This window comes from Apteryx mantelli, chromosome 2, assembly GCF_036417845.1.
Source record: "Apteryx mantelli isolate bAptMan1 chromosome 2, bAptMan1.hap1, whole genome shotgun sequence".
Taxonomy (NCBI): Eukaryota; Metazoa; Chordata; class Aves; order Apterygiformes; family Apterygidae; genus Apteryx; species Apteryx mantelli.
In genome coordinates this window covers 5,086,247-5,103,956 of record NC_089979.1, presented here as the reverse complement: position 1 = coordinate 5,103,956, position 17,710 = coordinate 5,086,247, and the positions used below count along the sequence as shown (strand labels likewise).

General features: G+C 37.9%; 1 protein-coding gene across 3 annotated transcripts in view; it reads right to left on the bottom strand.

The window, feature by feature from the left end:
• Positions 1 to 17,710, bottom strand: part of TRAPPC9 (trafficking protein particle complex subunit 9) — a 461,063-nt gene that overhangs the window by 399,385 nt on the left and 43,968 nt on the right. For all 3 annotated transcript variants that reach the window (XM_067290119.1, XM_067290120.1, XM_067290121.1), the window contains 2 exons: positions 9,632 to 9,758; positions 3,685 to 3,830 (listed from right to left, as the gene is read on the bottom strand). In XM_067290119.1, the coding sequence (XP_067146220.1) occupies positions 3,685 to 3,830; positions 9,632 to 9,758 (273 nt within the window). The remainder of the gene's footprint in view (positions 1 to 3,684; positions 3,831 to 9,631; positions 9,759 to 17,710) is intronic.

The following is a 17,710-nucleotide window of genomic DNA, read 5'->3' as shown; positions in this document are numbered from 1 at the left end:
CAATATCAGACAGCTCAAGGGAGACGTTCGTAATGCAAATGATTAACTCCAATTAATGCAAGTGGAATTTAAAAACATATATTCTGAGATACGAACAGGTTATAATGCTGTGAAACCTGGCAATGAAAAATTGATTAAAACAAAATGATCAAAAGCGCAATTGTAGGGGATGTTTGGTAGAATTTTATCTATATGCTTGCTTATTAGCATCCAAAAAGTCTTATGCCTCTTCCACTCCCCGAAAGAATCAGTTATTCCTCTAAAGAGCGGTTGCACGGACCTTCAGAGATATTTAAGCACCGAACCCCCATTAGGGCTGTTCCAATGGAGATGGGCACTTCAGTGATTGTGAACTACGGCAATTTCCAGATTAGACGGACTACTATACAGTCAGAACATCCTTTTTGAAAATGCATCCTATACACAAACACACAACTACATAAAAAGTGACTCTGGAAAAGGGAGTTACCAGAAGAACATGCTGGAGACGCATTGCTTGATCACTCTAAGCTTTCCTCTAAACTAAAGACACACAAACGTCTTCCACTAAGAACCGATCCTAGGCTGCTTTCTTCATTTTTGCAGTTCTGACCCCCTTCTCAGCACAGAACACCTCCCTACAAAACTACTAAAATTTCTTTGTAAGCAAAAATAATATACATTGGGTCTTATCATTGCCCCAGAAAAACGTGACTATTCCTCACCAAAAAAGACACCTTCACTAGTTGCCTCTGGTTTGCTTTCGAGAAGGTCTGTCCATCCTATATAAAGGACCAGGGCAGCGTTGAAGAACTGCTTCCCTGGGGAAAAAAGCTTTTGAACAGAAAGATAAAATTGGGTCCTGTGGTCCTAGGTAAACAGCTGTATTTATATAAGTGGTGATGTAGCTATGACAGAGCAGCTGGAAGATTTCCTAATGGAACTACATGATACATTCTTGCTGCTTTAGACTATCAGCTTTTTATAACACAAATCACTTTAACTATGTCAAAAAACAGTGGGCTTATTTCTCATAACTAGCATGGTATTAAAGCAATTTAACCAGAATATAATAACCCAATTTATTGTTTCAAATCAGAAAAGCTTATCAATTTGAAAAGTCAAAAGCTGAAAGCATTTTCTTAAGACTTTTTCTAAAGGGCTTTGTTTGCCTTTTGTTGTCAGCAATACTTGATCTCCCTTGCTGCAACAAGGATTTATCTGAAATACAGCTTATTATCAATACAAAATGCCCCAGGTAATAAGCCAAGTTTATCTGCAAAATCTTCAGTGAACTACCAGTCATTTAGAACAGCAGAAAAATACATACTGCTATCTGTAATGGAAAAAGGCAGATTATTTGTTGCTTTGTTTATTTTTTAAAATCTATCCATACAGTGATAAATTAAATACATGTCTTAAAAATATTTTGATTCGTTTGAAAGTATGTCAAATTCTTCAGCTTCTTGCGAAGGAAGCACCTGTTTTTGCTCTGCGTGTTCTTTTGTTTGCGAGAGTTTGAATTAAACATTAGAGGTTATTTTTAAAGTCAATATATGATGTTTATATGGCAAAAGATTAACACTTCACATGATCACAAGCAGTTCAAACACCTCCTTGGCCTAAATAAAACCAAAAGAAACGAACTGCCCTGTATAATATAAAATTCCTATGGCACACACAGAATATAACCAAACCTTAATTTGCAGTTTCCAAGAACACAGGCTCCCGTTTGCATCCATGAAGGAACAGGAATACTACATAAAACAACTAGTTGACAAGATTAGCAATAAGGTTTTATTTTAAGAAAAAACTATGACAAGGTACGCTAAAGAGATTAAATGTTAAAATTTTAATCGTGAATTGAGGGTTTTTTAAAGAAATTAATAAGACAAATGGGAACCATTTTCCAAAGAAATTCCATTTCTTTAAAGAAAATCACTTTAAGCCCTTCCCACAGAAATACGTTTTTAATTTCTTATCCTCTCTTAGCCATCCTGTGAAATCAAAAAAAAAAAAAGTACTGGAGCAGAGCAAGCACTAAATCACACCCAGCCAGTCTGCCAGATAATAATCCATACCTCTGCATTTTACATCCTCCCTCATGTTGCAACAACTCATTGAAAACACACATTATCATAAAACAAATTAGAAAATATGCATGTTTTTCTCAAGGTGGAGATTATCCTCTTAACCCTAATCACGGGTCCACCTCAAAGGCAGTTAAGGCCAACAGCTAACCCAGCACACGGCGTGGAAAAAGGCAGGAGCCCTGTGCATTAAAGAGGAATCACAGAGCCACACTCCGACCACAGGCTCTGCCAGCCAAATACAATGCAGACAAACAAGCCAAATCGTTGCTACACCGCTAGAGCAAATTAAGCTTTAAAAATAGAGGAGCGGGGACTGCGGGAAGGGGAAGAGAGAGGCAAGAAGGAAAAAAAAGCAGCCCTGGAGGACGACGTTGAACAACAACAATTCAGGTCCTGAGGAGCGCTCACGCTTGCCCCATCCGCGAGCTTCTGCTAACTTGTTCCTCAAGCACCCATTTGAAGAATTAGATGGAACATTAGCGACGTTCACCTGCTAAAGGTTTAGTTTTTTACGATTCAAAGCATGATATAGAAAATCTAAGAAACCTTGGTGACATTTCAAACCACTCTTTTTCCACTCTTCCCCCCGCCAGCGGTTAGACAGTACTAAGAACCAACAGTAACAGAACGAGTCAAATTAACATAAACACCACTCTGCAAATTTCTGTATTCAAGTTTTTACAATCAATTCTCTTCCACAGGCACAAAGTCCTTTTGTGCTGACACTAATGATTATGTTAAGAAGTATCGTGCATTTGATACGCACGAAGGCAACAAATAAGACTACCAATACTTGTAACTTAATCCAGGGTTTGAAATAAGCCTTTTAGCCTATTTCCAGTAGCACAATTGCTGCACTCAAGTGTTTTGTAACAAATTAAATAATCTTCTAACAGAAAATTGCTATAGTATCCTAAACATTGCTTACAGGATTTGGGGGTATTTGCTCAACTGTCTTTAAGACAAACTGACTAAACAGTTAACCATTCTGAATTTAAGGTAAATCAGAACGGGTATCTATCCCATGGGTACATTTTTTTTCCCTGTAAGAGATAGCAAACCGACGACCAATTTTAAAAACCCAATGATCTAACCCAATTTATTAACCAAAAAGAGAAACATTTTCTATAAGCAATGAACTACCGCAATGCCGTTTCCTATGGATTTGCGTCCTTTGTCCCTGAAGCTGCAGCTCATTCACCCTAATTTCTTCGTGTCCATGATGAAACCCCCATCAGACGAGAAAAACGCAACACGACAACTAGCTCAGGCTCATGACAAGCGGCCAAGCTGGCTGCTGCCAAACAGAATGTGCAAGAACTAAGTTTTGCCTCGTTTCTCTTTGTCTGAGAAGGAAACACCACTCGTTTATCTCTCTGAAAAAAATTCAGTCACCTATGAGACTTCACCCCCCTTTTGAATTTGGCTGAAGCTCTCCCATGTGTTCAAAAGTCACTTGGGAGACCAAAGCTTTGCTTCTTCACAGTGTCAGGCAAGTTGATTAACTCAAATACAAGAAAGCAATATTCAGGTTCAATCTGAGTTTCAGTTTGACTGAGAAAATGTTTTACAACCTAACAAAACAACTGAAAACAGTGTAAAATATTCTCACCTATTTTCTTATTTCGTTCTTCACCCCGACTGTGTGCAATAATTGGAGAATATATGAAGGGGCTTTTGGTTGACATATTCTGACCAAGCAAACTCTTCATTTTGTGAGGTCGGAGGCTGGTGGGGAGATTCAAGAGCTTCACAGATCTGTTAAGTATAAATATTTATAGATGATTATGTTAAAAATGATGCCGATAAATACTAAATGACACTCTGGTACTGACTGAAATACTGGAAATGGAAAATACGAAACAACCACCAGGTATAAAAAAGAAAATAACAGCAATACAAGGAAACTAAAGGAAAAAAATTCAGAAAGGTATAAGGAAACAAATACCACAGGAAAAATAAAAAATAAACTTCTTCAGAAACCATCAAGCACAAAATGAGCAAGATCGGTGATTTGAAACCCAGCTATTAGCTTCCGAGCTAAGTGTGAATTAAATGATGGATACTCCATAACACTAGCACAGAAAGTGACTGAATATTTAAATTAAGCCCAAAGTAGAAGACAGATAAAATTTCATTGGACAACATAATACAACAAAAAGTTCTCCAAGGTGAATAAAGCAGATTTTAAAACAGTTAAAATGCACAGACCTCCTTCTGGAAGGAACAAAGTATTATAGCAATATGAGCGGTCTTGCTGAAAGACCAGAAAGCAAGACAAACAAGACAAGACAAGGATGATTTATTAGACTACATCCTTATTAGACCAAAATCCCTATGCTACTATGCAAGGAAACCACCGGTCCTCCAATGCTGATGGGAAATTGGAGACTAAACAAACAAAATAAGAGCAAGCAGCGGACACTTAACCAGTGGATATTTAATAACAGTAGTAGCATTATAAGAGCCCGGAAGATTCCCAAGTACTTAGAGTCAGGAAGGAGTCAGGAAAGGAAAAATAAAAGGTGATCAGAGGCACCACTCTATCATAGTATCGTATCTTTTTTGCTAACTTCTATTAAGCATAAAGTATTCATACTTTTTATTAAAAAATGACAAGAGACCAGAAACTTCCTTTTATAATCACACAAGGATTAAATCGTCAACTTTTCTGAAGTTGGTTTTCAAGAAAAAAAAAATATTTCTCATAGAATAAACGTACAATTTTTGCTAATTGCTAGAGACATCACCACACTGAGATAGATAAATAAGGGTGAAATAAATTGCTCAAAAAAACTTTCCAGGAGTAAACTTTTAAATGGCACTTACTTATACAGTAGGCATGTACCAAGGCTTTAACTATAACAGAGTCTAACTAAACACACAGGAGATTTTTGAAAGCAATTAAGAAGCCAGGTACAAGAAACCTAGAAAACCGCAATGTGCTCACGGACTAATTTCCTTCTTTCCCCCCTTTCCCAAATCCATCTACTACACTGAAAGTTATCTCATTGCAATTCTTTGATAATGCCATAATATACCAAAGCAGCTATACATGTTACAGCACCGGATTAAGTTTTCACGTTTTATGACGTTCTTCAAACACAGCACTGGAGTACTAAGGAAGAAACCTGCCTTTCTCAGTTGTAAAGGTCATTGAAACACAAATTAAGATCAAGTGCCTTCATTTTAAAATGCAGTTCTTTCACGTGCTAAAGTAACTTTGTATCATTTACAGGATATAATTGAAGTCATTCACTTACCGAAGTTACAGAAGTATACTTATTTTCAAAACAGTAGATCATTAATGAGAAGGTGAAAATAATTTAAGTCCTGGGAAATAACCAATGAACTCAGCACAATGAATAACAGTTATAGAAACCAAACAAATCAGTATCCCACTAATAAAAGGTATATACAAGAGAGCAATTTATTTTAAAAATCACCCAAATCATTCAAGATAATGTGCCACTGCGGAAAAATAATGAAGCTGTAAGAGCAATAATACAAAGACATGTTATTTCAGTGATATAAAACACTTAATAAGAAGTTATTAGAGAACATTAGAAGTATTTTAGAACAAGAAATAAATCACATCCATACATTATTTGTTGGCAACGCTCAGTTGCCAACAATCAAATGCAAAAATACTGATAATGAGCTGGAGGAATAAAGAGAAACTATGACGGATTCCTGAATATTTCCCACGTCGAAATGAATGCATTAACTCTTCTGATAGGATTTTGATACAAATTAGAATGCAATTTAAACCGAAACATGCAAATGATACTCATTTGAGGAAGCTAACGTTAAACTACATAAACTGTTAATAAAGGGGCATTTTATATACAGAAATGCTTTGACTCATCCATCATTATTATATAAATACTATTTGAATTACAAAACTAACCTCTTTAATCTTAATGCATGCCTGTGGGGGGAATATTCTTCAACCACATATACAGTAATTTTTTTAAATTCCTTTGAACGGAAAGCTTGCACAAATTAAGTCTTCTACCTCCAGTCCTAGCCCTACCGAATTCAAACAAGCAGCAATTAGGAATTACAAAATAATTTCACTAGCTGCCGAGAGGACCAAAATCTTTTATTTGAAAAACTGTGTTAATTAAAACAACCTTACTTAGAGAGGAAATAATTTTTTTTAAAAAAAGCACTATACCTAAATAAACAGATGAAAGAAAAACTGGCAGCAATTAAAGTAAATTTAAAGTGGTAAGAAAAACGTATGAGGACAACTAAAAAGTCATCAATGTTGAAAAGGAAGAAAAATCTTTCTTCCTTTAAGTATGTTAGTAACAAAAGGAGTTTTAATATGGCTAACTTATTAAATGGTAATAGTTCATGGACTGATATAAAAAGAAAAAAAATCAATAAATTTTTTTATTATGTATTTGAGAAAATACTAGATGATGATTTCACAGTATGCTATAATGAAATATTTTCCAATCCAAAAAAATCAAACTTTTGAAGCTTCAGCAAAAGAATTAAAGATTCATGAAGGAGTTTTCTAGATTGCACCAAAGTATTTTAAATGACAAAAAAAAAAAAAAAAAAAAGAGCAAAGTTCCAAAGACCAAACAAAAATGCATTAAAATGTGATAATGTTTAAAACAAGCCAATAACAGACCAGGTAGCTAGTTAAAAGACTTGGTAGAAAAAAAGTTATGAAGCAGTCTATATGGAATGCCAGGAGTAAATATTTAAATAAAGGACATTTATACATTAAATGCCAGCTGACATAAGTAATGGAATATAAAGACTTTGCCAAGTCTTAATACCTTTTATTGCTTTTATAAGTTTCTCTAAGACATTTCACTAAGACATCTGAATGTTTGACACAGTATTTTGATTAAGAAACCTACATACAAAACCTGCACCACACATTAAATGAATTAAAAACTAGCAAACCCTAAAATGCCGACAGCAAATAGAAGTCGTGATCATCAGTGAACATTGGTGCGTGTTTCTGAAGTGATCTAGCAGCAATTGATTTGCAAACTTGCGTTGTTCAGCACTGACCAAACCCACGTTTGTACACATTTACAATTTATGCCCCCCAAATGAGCAGGATTTAGCTGACGGGGCTGCAGCAAGGCTCTTGGCCGCACTGCAGCCAGCTGCGCAGCTCCACGCTACACCAGGCCTGCTGGGCAGACGTGCCTGCAGGCTTCATATTTAGATGTAACTAAATATTTTCTCAGGCTATTATCATCACTGTGGTTTTTAGAGAACTTTTGAAACACAAGGAGAGCGGGGGGAGAGCACAAACAGCAATTCTTAACTGCCAAACAAATATTTTCAAATATTTTCAGTACTCCAAGCACGGCCAGGTCAGTGAAACCTGGCAACACAAATGGAAGCATCTGGATAGCGAGCAGTTTCTCAAACCGTGGCCTAGGAGGGACAAGCCAGTATATTGTATATAACGTGCCCGTCCCCTTCTCAGCGCACAGTACGTTCCAGGTAAGGTTCCACGGAAGACTGGCAATCTGCTGCCAAGTGTTGACTGCACTTTGCATGCACGACTTCTATAGAAAAGGATTTGGTCAGAGTTTCCCATGTCCTCCAGACCTGAATTCAGTGCCTCCTCAATATTCAGATGGAGAAGAACAAGAAAGTATTACGGAATACATCCAATACAATCCACTTTCTTCATGTTTTAAAAGTTAAGCAAAAAGCTAAACCTGAGACTAATTCAGGATTTAACACTTCCCTGCTAAACACAATGCTGCTCTTTTAGCACAAGCTAAGGGTTAGATTCATAAAGAAACTTTAGTGCTGTGTTCCTACAGCTATTTTGACTACCAAAACAGTCAGATACTGTACACAGTCAGATTAAGGAAGGTGGTTTTGCTTTTACATTCTATAATACTAAGATTATTCCTAGAACAGAGAACTGCAAGAGGCAGTAAGAGGCTGATGGCACCCTTGCTCTCAAAAGAAACTATTTTGCATAAATAAGCTACTCTTAGAAGCTATTGCTCTAACTTCCCTATAATCAATTAACTCAAGTATGAGAAAGGATTATACAAATTTTCTTAATTAACTTAGATTTTTGGAATACTATTTCATATTTTTACTTCTTAAAAAAAGATTAGGATAAAATTTTCACTAAGTTAGGATTTCTAAAAACCACTTCAGACAAAATTTTCAGGAGAAAAAATACGCGCCTTCTATTTCAGAACGTATTTCTCAGGGAAGCCATCTAACATACAGACAGAGCTATCTGAAACTATCACTTGACATCTTTCAGGTCAACAGAAAACTAGTCAGTATAATGCATGGATTCCAGGGATTCAGCTCATCATTAAGCAGGTATCTAAATTGGATCAGAAAAAACTGTGCCTACCTGTGTCTCTTGGCTGTAAAGGAGACAGAAGATGACTAGCTTAGCTGTACGCATACACTTTTAGTGAATCTATACCATCCTTGAGGTAGGCTGATATTAAATTAGTCCAATAATTTTCCCACTGTGATATAGCACCTTACAAAACACTGCAGCACATGTAGAGGTGCATCTAGATTAGCAGCTGGTGCAGCGCAAAGGGAAGGACCAGGATTTGATGTGGTGCTACCGCTCATGGCTTTAGGACATATGTCCACACTGCATGTCTTCCAGCAATGAAGTCAATACCAGCTGCCACTCACTGCACATCCCTGAGTGGGCAACACAAAGCAGATCTCTGCGCAGCCATCCCACATCGCCTTGTCGTTGCTAACCGAATCCTGCACGCTGCTGGAAGACCGCCCAGAAGATGCATTTCCCCTCCTCAAGTACACTTTTGAAGTGGGATTGCTGAGGTGGTGAGCCAGTGCACAGCTTCTCCTCCCAGGAGACAAACCACTGCTTCCAGGACACCTCTGGCGTGTCTGATCACACACAACCGAACCTCAAGGAAAGGCTGAGGACAAATACGTTCTAAAAAGAGCACTTCCCACACACTAAATCACTAATGTGAACACACCTAGAGTGTTAAATGCATTACAAATAGTTGGGGTCTTTCTTCAACAAATGTAACAAATAGAATGAAAAAGTTACAGAGTACATAGTAAAACTCGCTATATCATGGAACACAGATTTAGAACAGTGTACAAGGCCAGTGAACAGGACAGCTTGAAAACACAGTATCTTGAAAGGAACAGCTACAAAAGGCATCAGTTCCAGCTGAGTTCTAAGCTCCGTGGGTAGAGACAGCATCCAACTCATGCTGATGCTTTCGGTATGGTCACGTATCTACTTTAAATCTCAGTTTCAATTACAAAGTGTCTTTCTTAGATTGTATCAGTATCTCTTGAATTACAGTTAAATTAAAAAAAAATAAAAAAACCTCTCTCTCCTTCTGAAACTAAAGACTATGGAGAATATTTCTTACTCAAAGGCTCTTTTTTGGCCTAAGAACTTCTCAATTTGACATTTTGACATTTTTTCATGTTATTGTGAAGAATTTATGTGAAACAAGAAGTCTATATCCTTCTAGTATCATTTAAAATTTGACAGGTTCTGTGGAAACGTTAAGGGTTATATTTTGGAGTCTTACCTCACAATAGGCAATTTGGTGAATGGAACGGGAGGTAACTTCAGGCCGTCTGGAAGAGTGATGAACTCCATAGTGCCGGGGCATTTTGCTGTGTAGCTTTCCAAGCTCTGTGTTACATCCTTCTTTTCTAGGAAAAAATGTGTTAAAAGAAAAAAAAAAAGTCAAACTTATATGAAAAAAAGTTTAAAATGAAGTCATAAATTAAAGGTTTTCTTGCTTTTCGCATTCGTACAAAATTACTCTAATGGATTGCCAACATTTTTTATTAAATATCTTGCGCATTAATATTTGCATACATGCTTACAGGCTATGCTCCAGAGGCCTTAACAGGTATAACAAAAATAATTAAATTGTCATAAGCAAGGCAGTTTTATTGACATTTTGTAATTTTTAAACTTTCAGTGTACACCTAATTTTGACAGATTTTTCATCATCGAGACAACGTCTACAATTTAGCTAGAAAATCCACAGTCCAAAACAAACGGCCGCAAGGTTATTAAATAAGATCATCGCTATGTGAACAAGCCCTGTTCTGAAACATCAGCTGAAACAATCCCCAAGGCAAAAAGGAGAAATAACTGACTTTTGATGTTACCTCATGCTAAAACTACATCATTCTTGAAATAAATGTGCTATACTATGCTACTAAACTGCAACAACCAGTAACAAAATTTTGCTTTGATTTTGTTTAAAAATACAAGAATGTTCAAGCAAATAAACATTGTTAATTAAAATACCATAACTTAACCAGTTTCAGGTGGCGAGTTGTTTGCTAGATGTAGCAATCCTCAGGAAGTGACCAACCTAAGACAGACTCATTCAGAAACCGGGTTTTCACTATTCCGCTAGCAAAAAATCTGCCTTGAGTGTTAAAATTTCACTTTAGTACAAATGGAAAAAGGAATAGTTTGAAATGAGCAAGGGAAGTTTCTTTTGGAATAGGACCGCACTTTCTTTGTAATACTGAAAGTAAAATATCCTGCCTTCATGAAGAAACTGAATAAAAATCTTCTGAAGATTCCCAGACGCAGAAGCATAATGTCTTACAAGCAATTAGGTTTGAACGGCATCACCAGTAATATTTACTACCTAAAAGCCTGAACTAGTTTATGATGTCCTGATTTCCCACTCTCAAATCATTTCAGGTCGAGGGAGGTGATCCTCCCCCTCTCCTCAGCCCTGCTGAGGCCACATCTGGAGTACTGCGTCCAGTTCTGGGCTCCCCAGTACAAGAGGGATGTGGCACTACTGGAGCAAGTCCAGCGAAGGGCTACAAAGATGATGAGGGGACTGGAGCATCTCTCTTATGAGGAAAGGCTGCGAGAGCTGGGCCTGTTTAGCCTGGAGAAGAGAAGGCTGAGAGGGGACCTTATCAACGTGTACAAGTATCTGAAGGGAGGGTGTCAAGAGGATGGGACCAGACTCTTTTCAGTGGTGCCCAGCGACAGGACGCGAGGCAACGGGCACAAACTGAAACACAGGCAGTTCCGTCTGAACATGAGGAAAAACTTCTTCCCTGTGAGGGTGACAGAGCACTGGAACAGGTTGCCCCGAGAGGTGGTGGAGTCTCCTTCTCTGGAGATATTCAAAACCCACCTGGACGCGATCCTGTGCAACGTGCTCTAGGTGACCCTGCTTGAGCAGGGCGGTTGGACTAGATGATCTCCAGAGGTCCCTTCCAACCTCAACCATTCTGTGATTTTCAAGATGCAGCTAAATAAAATCACAGCCAATCTGACTGTTGGTAACAGTCCTGCTTGAAGCAGGAGGTTGGACTACCTGACCATCAGAGGTACTGTCACACCAGTATTTCTACTGTTTTATCGTCTTAGACCATTGTTGCTGCCTCCTGGCCATCAGCACCCTACTCTCCTTCCAAGCTGCTACCGCTTCCCTCTTTGTTCCTAGCAAAACTGATCACAGAAACTTCCAGGAGCAGCTAGAAACTGCAACTGAGATTGTGGGAAGAATTCTCTCATCTTTATCTTTTCTCCCTAAAGGACACAACTGAGATTGTGGGAAGGATTCTCTCATCTTTATCTTTTCTCCCTGAAGGGTAAGGAAGGACTGCATTTAAAGGGAATATTAAGTCTGAGAGAGCAAATAACATTAATCTACCAAATCCGGCAAGACATAAATCTATTCATTTCAACAGGAGTAAAGAGCAATAGGTGAACTGATGAACTTACAAACATTTAATTATTCTGCAACATCTATAAGCTGTTTCTTTGTTCCTATCTACAACTGCATATACAGCTAAGACATCATTGTGCAAAAAAAGATGCAGTGATTTATGACAGAAAACAGAACATGAATATTACTGAATTGTTCATGTCCAACATGAATTATCAGAATCTACCAAATCACTGACTTTCAGAACTTAAAACAGTTGACAGTCCATTAGCAATATATGGCAGTAAATAAATATGCTCAATTTGCTCGTTATATCATTAACTTATCACAGCTTTTGTAACAATTCCAGAGCTCAACAGGGCTGTACTTGTGTCACAGTACATTGCATCTATGCACTTTTTTTTAGCTTTTCCGAGTCCAGCAACTTAAGAGTCAAGTTGACTTAGGCCACCAAAATCCATGTTGAGAGCCTCTCATCTCTAAGCACCCAGGTGATTCAGGCTATATCCCAAAGCGACAACTGTGTACACAATGGCATCATCCACTATCAGCTAATTTTAAAAAGTTAGTTCTTTTAGGCAATAGACAGACTCCATGCATGTACGTAAAGGACCATTAATATTTAACAACCATCTATTTTAATACCTCTGGAATTTCAGTGGCACTATGACAAGAGAAAAGTCAGATGATAAAGTCTCAAAACAGATGTTCAGGTTGGATAGGTATGCAGGCTCAGCTATCAGACAGAATTAATGAACATATAGACTTTTTTTTTTTTTTTTTACATTTTTTAAACTTTTTAAAATGCAATAGTAAGACTACCAGACTCCTGACACCATTAGAACATTTTCTGCATATTTATTCCTCAGACTTAGACATGTATTTACTAGTAAGGCATTTAACCAGCTTGTCTCTTGCACACCTTAATAGAAATAATTTACTAGTTTCATTCCTGAATGAAATCATATACTAGCAGATTGAATGTTGGGATACAGTCCACAGGTCTACGTTATGTTATCATTTACTACTCCTCTTATTTCTCATCCATTTACAGATTAAGGTGATACAACCTGCCTAAATGGATTTTCCACCTTTCTTCCAGTCTGCTGTTTCTCCAGACCTATAATGGCAGCTGACTGCCATAATTACAAAGAGCACTTTCAATAACAAAAGATCATTAGCCCAAGGGACCCTAGATTTATGAAAATATGCATGGGAGAAACACTGTGGTTTCTCTTTTAAGTTTAAACTACTCATGGTTCAGGTAGACCCCATGCCTCTTTCTGCAAGAGAACGCCTCCGGCAGCCGCTGCTGTGAGCCAGCTCATCCCTACCACCTCACTCAGGACAGCACTTTCAAGGTTCAGGATATTTTTTTCATCCAAGGATTTTCAGTGCCTGGTGAGAGTTAGCCAGGGGCATCCATCCTCTTTTATTCTTACCAGACTTTTCTTTCCCTATTTTCTATACTGTTTGTTTCTCTGTTAACTCCTGTCAAACCAAACACCACAATACCGTATTTGAAATGCTATTGATAACACTCCATACACACACTTCATTCTCCATATGCAATGACTGAGCTTCCTCAAACTCAACTTTTCAAGATTCAGGCTGTACGATTCTTCTGATGAAACAGCAATCCAATATCGCAGCACAACAGAGGCTACAGGTATCACACATGTATCTTCTGGTACACATGGCATGTGTCTTCCACTGATATTTTTGCTGCACACACCAGTCCAGCTTAGTTTGTAAAATTCTAAGGCCATGAGTACATACTCTCTTTCAGCAAGTAAACATTAGCTGTAACTACCTATATTGGGAAATTAATGCTACACAACTGACAAATTGCCTTGCTTGTGTCTATGTTTCACTGAACTCTCTCTTGAGACACTCACCACGTTTTAACTGGGTGTAGGAAATGTTCCAGGAATTACATTATTAGACATACACAGACACTCGGACCACGAGAGCAGAGCCTGGAGCTGTAGTGGTTCAAGACTGAATATTTTCATAAAAATTTGAGACTACAGCATTCAGGATGTTATTTCGCTATTTTATAGCGGCAAGGGTATACAGCATATATAGAATCTACTGAGATGGAAAGCATCACAACAGTCAAGAAAGAGTGATGATGACGACGGTACATTGTGCACTTACTTCTGTTTGAAATGGGAGGTCTGTCATTCTAAAGAATTGGCTCTCATTTCCTAAAAGCTGCAGTGTGAAACTCTGTCAATTGTCACATTCGAAGAAAGAATGCTGCCATTTTCAAACAGGATCTGTTTATAGATTTTAGAGTTGCATTTTCATTTCACAGTACGAGCTCAGCATGCTTTCCACAAAAGACGAAGCTAAAATGGGACCTCGTTCTATCCTGATATGATATTGAAAGCTGTTTATAACTTGCTGCTGCCAAGCCAGCAGCTCTATTGCTTTCCACTTAGCATTAGGTCACAACCGAGATGCTAAAGGAACCTACATCAATACGATGCATCAAGAAGCGTACTTGATATAAAAGAGCAATAAGAGCACAATCTTGCCCAAGTGCCACTTTTGAAAGCAAATGTCGGAGCCTTTCTCCCTTGCCTGAGCACCTCTGCTACCTGTAGTATGAACGAATGACACAGACTTACCCGTATAGTCACATTTGCATCAAAGCCTAATGGTTACTACAACCTCCTACAGACTGCTGTTTCCAAACAGCTCTCTGAACTTTCCTAGCATCTGCCTGGCTGCCATCCTGTTCTCACACAACAAAAAACCGCACCAACCTTCTAGGAGGATCTTTTCAACTATTAAGTCTCCTGACTGATAGTTTAGAAGATTGTCTGTGGCTGAAAGAGATAAGATACCGTCAGTAGTTATCTGTCTCTTTGCAAGGAAGGGATGGAAAACAGCTACTCTTGGAGGGCTCTTTACCCACCTAGTGTCTTCACGCTTGGATATGTTAGCAGGAAAACGATAAGCACTTGATCCTTTGACCTGTGAATTCTCCTCAACAGCTTTAAAAGCCCGCACTGCAGCTGGAAGCACTACTGGATGCTCTCGTGTAGGTATTAAAGAGATTCATTTATTGAGTGAGAAATGATAGGTTATTTTCTAAAAGCTGAAAAGTGAATGTCGGCAATCCTGAATCTCCTTGCAATTTGACCAAATTCACTGGGGAGTAGTACAACATCGCAGGTTACTCTGTACAACCTAATGAACTCTTCAAGAGCATTCATACATATATTGCAAACACAAAGCCTCTCTGAGAGGTCCATTTCCTCTAACTCTATAAAACTTTCCTGAAACAAGTACTCCTGACAATTTTATGATCCACAAATTCCATTATCTCATTTGGAATAACTACATTCATGAATTTTTCTCCAGTTTCCTTCCAGACTCATTGAAAGATCAGGATGGTAGAATGGCTGCAAACAAAATAAAGCTGAATAAAGCTACAGTCAGTATTAATACTTGTATCTATATTTCTCAGTTTGTTCAATATAATCTCACAGTACAATTTCCCCATTTTGTACAATATTGTTTTTATTACCATCTTCATGCTTCTTCTGATTACTGAAAATTTTTCATGTCCACCAAAATTCTTTGTAATTTTTTGCTTAACTACTTCATGCCAACACAATGAACATTGGTGTTGTTGCAAACCTGCTTCTAATCTTCTTCTGAGAATCCAAAAATCTGAAAGCTTTAGCTGCATATTTAGAAATCACTTGTGACTGAACACTACTTAATGTAAAAAAGAAAAGTCTTACTGTTAGTTTCACAGTAATGGAACCATTGAAAAATCAGGCCAGGACAGGAAGGAAGGAAGGTCATTTATACACTAACATTTTTAAACATTTCAGTAACCATGATTTAACAGTTTCAAACCAATGGCATTTCATGCATTGGCAGATAATGAAGACAATCAGCAGAAAACAATTGATTTAACTGTGTCTTTTAGCTTTTTATTTTTAATACCTTGAAGAAATGTAGAATATGTGTACTTTGCCCATTATAAATGGAGTCAAATTTAAAAAATAATATATATGTTCTCTGGCAAACAATTGGTTGATCTTGTTTTGCTGAAGTCATTGTGTCCCTTGTAGAACCACCTACAGCAAGACAGAATGAAGAAAAGGAACAGTTTATGCCTGATCCGCCAATTATACTAGAAGACAAATGATTTTCTGTTTCCTTATGCCACTCACTAAAATATTGAAGATGAAAGTAGGGAAACAAATAGCTAAAAAACTTCTGACCACAACTCTCCCCTCATGATGAGCTCAGAATTAAAGGTTTAACAAAAAAGCTATTCCCTGTGGTTCTTTGTGCTGGCTGAGCTTTTCCTTCCCCACTGGAAGAGCAAATGAAGTTCATGGAGGGAAAGTCGGAGAAGAGGAGACCTCCTGAAGCAGTCTGCCGCAGAGAACTGGCAGCCAGCTGGCCTGCCCAACCGTCTCAGGAGCAAAAGGTGAAATATCGCCTTGCCAAATTACATGCAACAAGACAGAGAAGAGTCAATCTGACTGCAGAAAAAGCAGGAGAATGAAGTAGGGATCTGCACCCAGAAACATAGATTTCTCTCTCACAAAAAAGAAAACTCTTTGCTGAGCCATATTCCAGTTAGAGAAGAAAGAAGGCAAGTGTCCGCTGCTGGAGGTCTTCAGCACAACCCCTGCCATCAAGATGCTGCTGATCCTTTAAGGAATAAAGGAATTTCAAAACAGCTCCCAAAAAATTTTAGGACTGTAATACTCACAAAAGCTGGAGTAGCAACCGAGTATTCAGAGACTATAACTGCTACAAACTGTTTTCACCGTGTAGTTAACCACTAGATTACAGGATGCACGCAAAAGATCTTCATGACCTTTGAGCCGTCCCTCAAATTCTAGTTTGGGATAGATGCAGTAGGACACTAAACATACTACTTGTATATTCAGTACATCATTTTTCATCACCACAAGCAAGGTGATGTTGTCAGTGAAGTGTCTTAGTAAGACTTGCAAGATCAATCCACTAATTCAGTATTTCAGTTGTTTAATTCAGCAGAACAGAGCAGGTCTCTTCTAATCTGCAAGCACACATCACCTGTTTTTTTATTACATTAAGTTTGACAGGAATTAGATGACAGCATTTTCTACATTTTTATTAAACGAACAGCATTTTTAATACCTTTCTGAGAAAGAAAAATACACGGAGCAAGTAAATACAACTTCAAACCGCTCAAAGATCCAATGCTTGAACAAGTTGCTTTGTAAGCAATGCACTGAATGCTGGGTTTTCATCTCAGTATCCTCTATTGCAATAACTCTCAGCGCTCACCTATGTTTTTATACTGCCCTGAACATCATGTCCGATTCCTACCTATCAGACTGCCAGACAGAAAGGAACGACTACAGCTAAAGGTCTTTTTTCCTTTCCCTCAGATATGGGCACTGTTAGGGTCTTCCTTTTCTATGTATGAACAAGTGTCACGAAACTGGAACAAACTTAACACCTCTGAGCTCTTTTCCATACCACATTTTGTCAATAGGCTCAAAAGCTATTCTTATGGGAAAAACAGAAAGGCACTGGCAGACAGCATATCATATAAATTCTGGTTCTTTGAGAAATCAAGCAAAATAAATCTCTAAGTAGATACAAAGGAGACTAAAACTAATAAAATTCACAGAGCTTGAGAGGAAAAAGAAGGGCAACAACAAGAAAATAATTAATCTATGCTAGCCAGAGAGCTAGGTGAACAAGACCCGCTTCCATAAACAGATCATCATGAACAACATCAAAGAAAGTGGCTCCATTCATACGAAGAAAAGCATGAGAGCAAAGGGATTCAGTAATCTGTTGTGTAATAGTTCACTTTCAGAAAGGATCAGCTTTTCCCCCTCTCCTGCCCAATCAGTAATAAAGAAGAAATTTTTTTCCACATGCACAAAAAATAAGAGTTGTCTGGGTCAG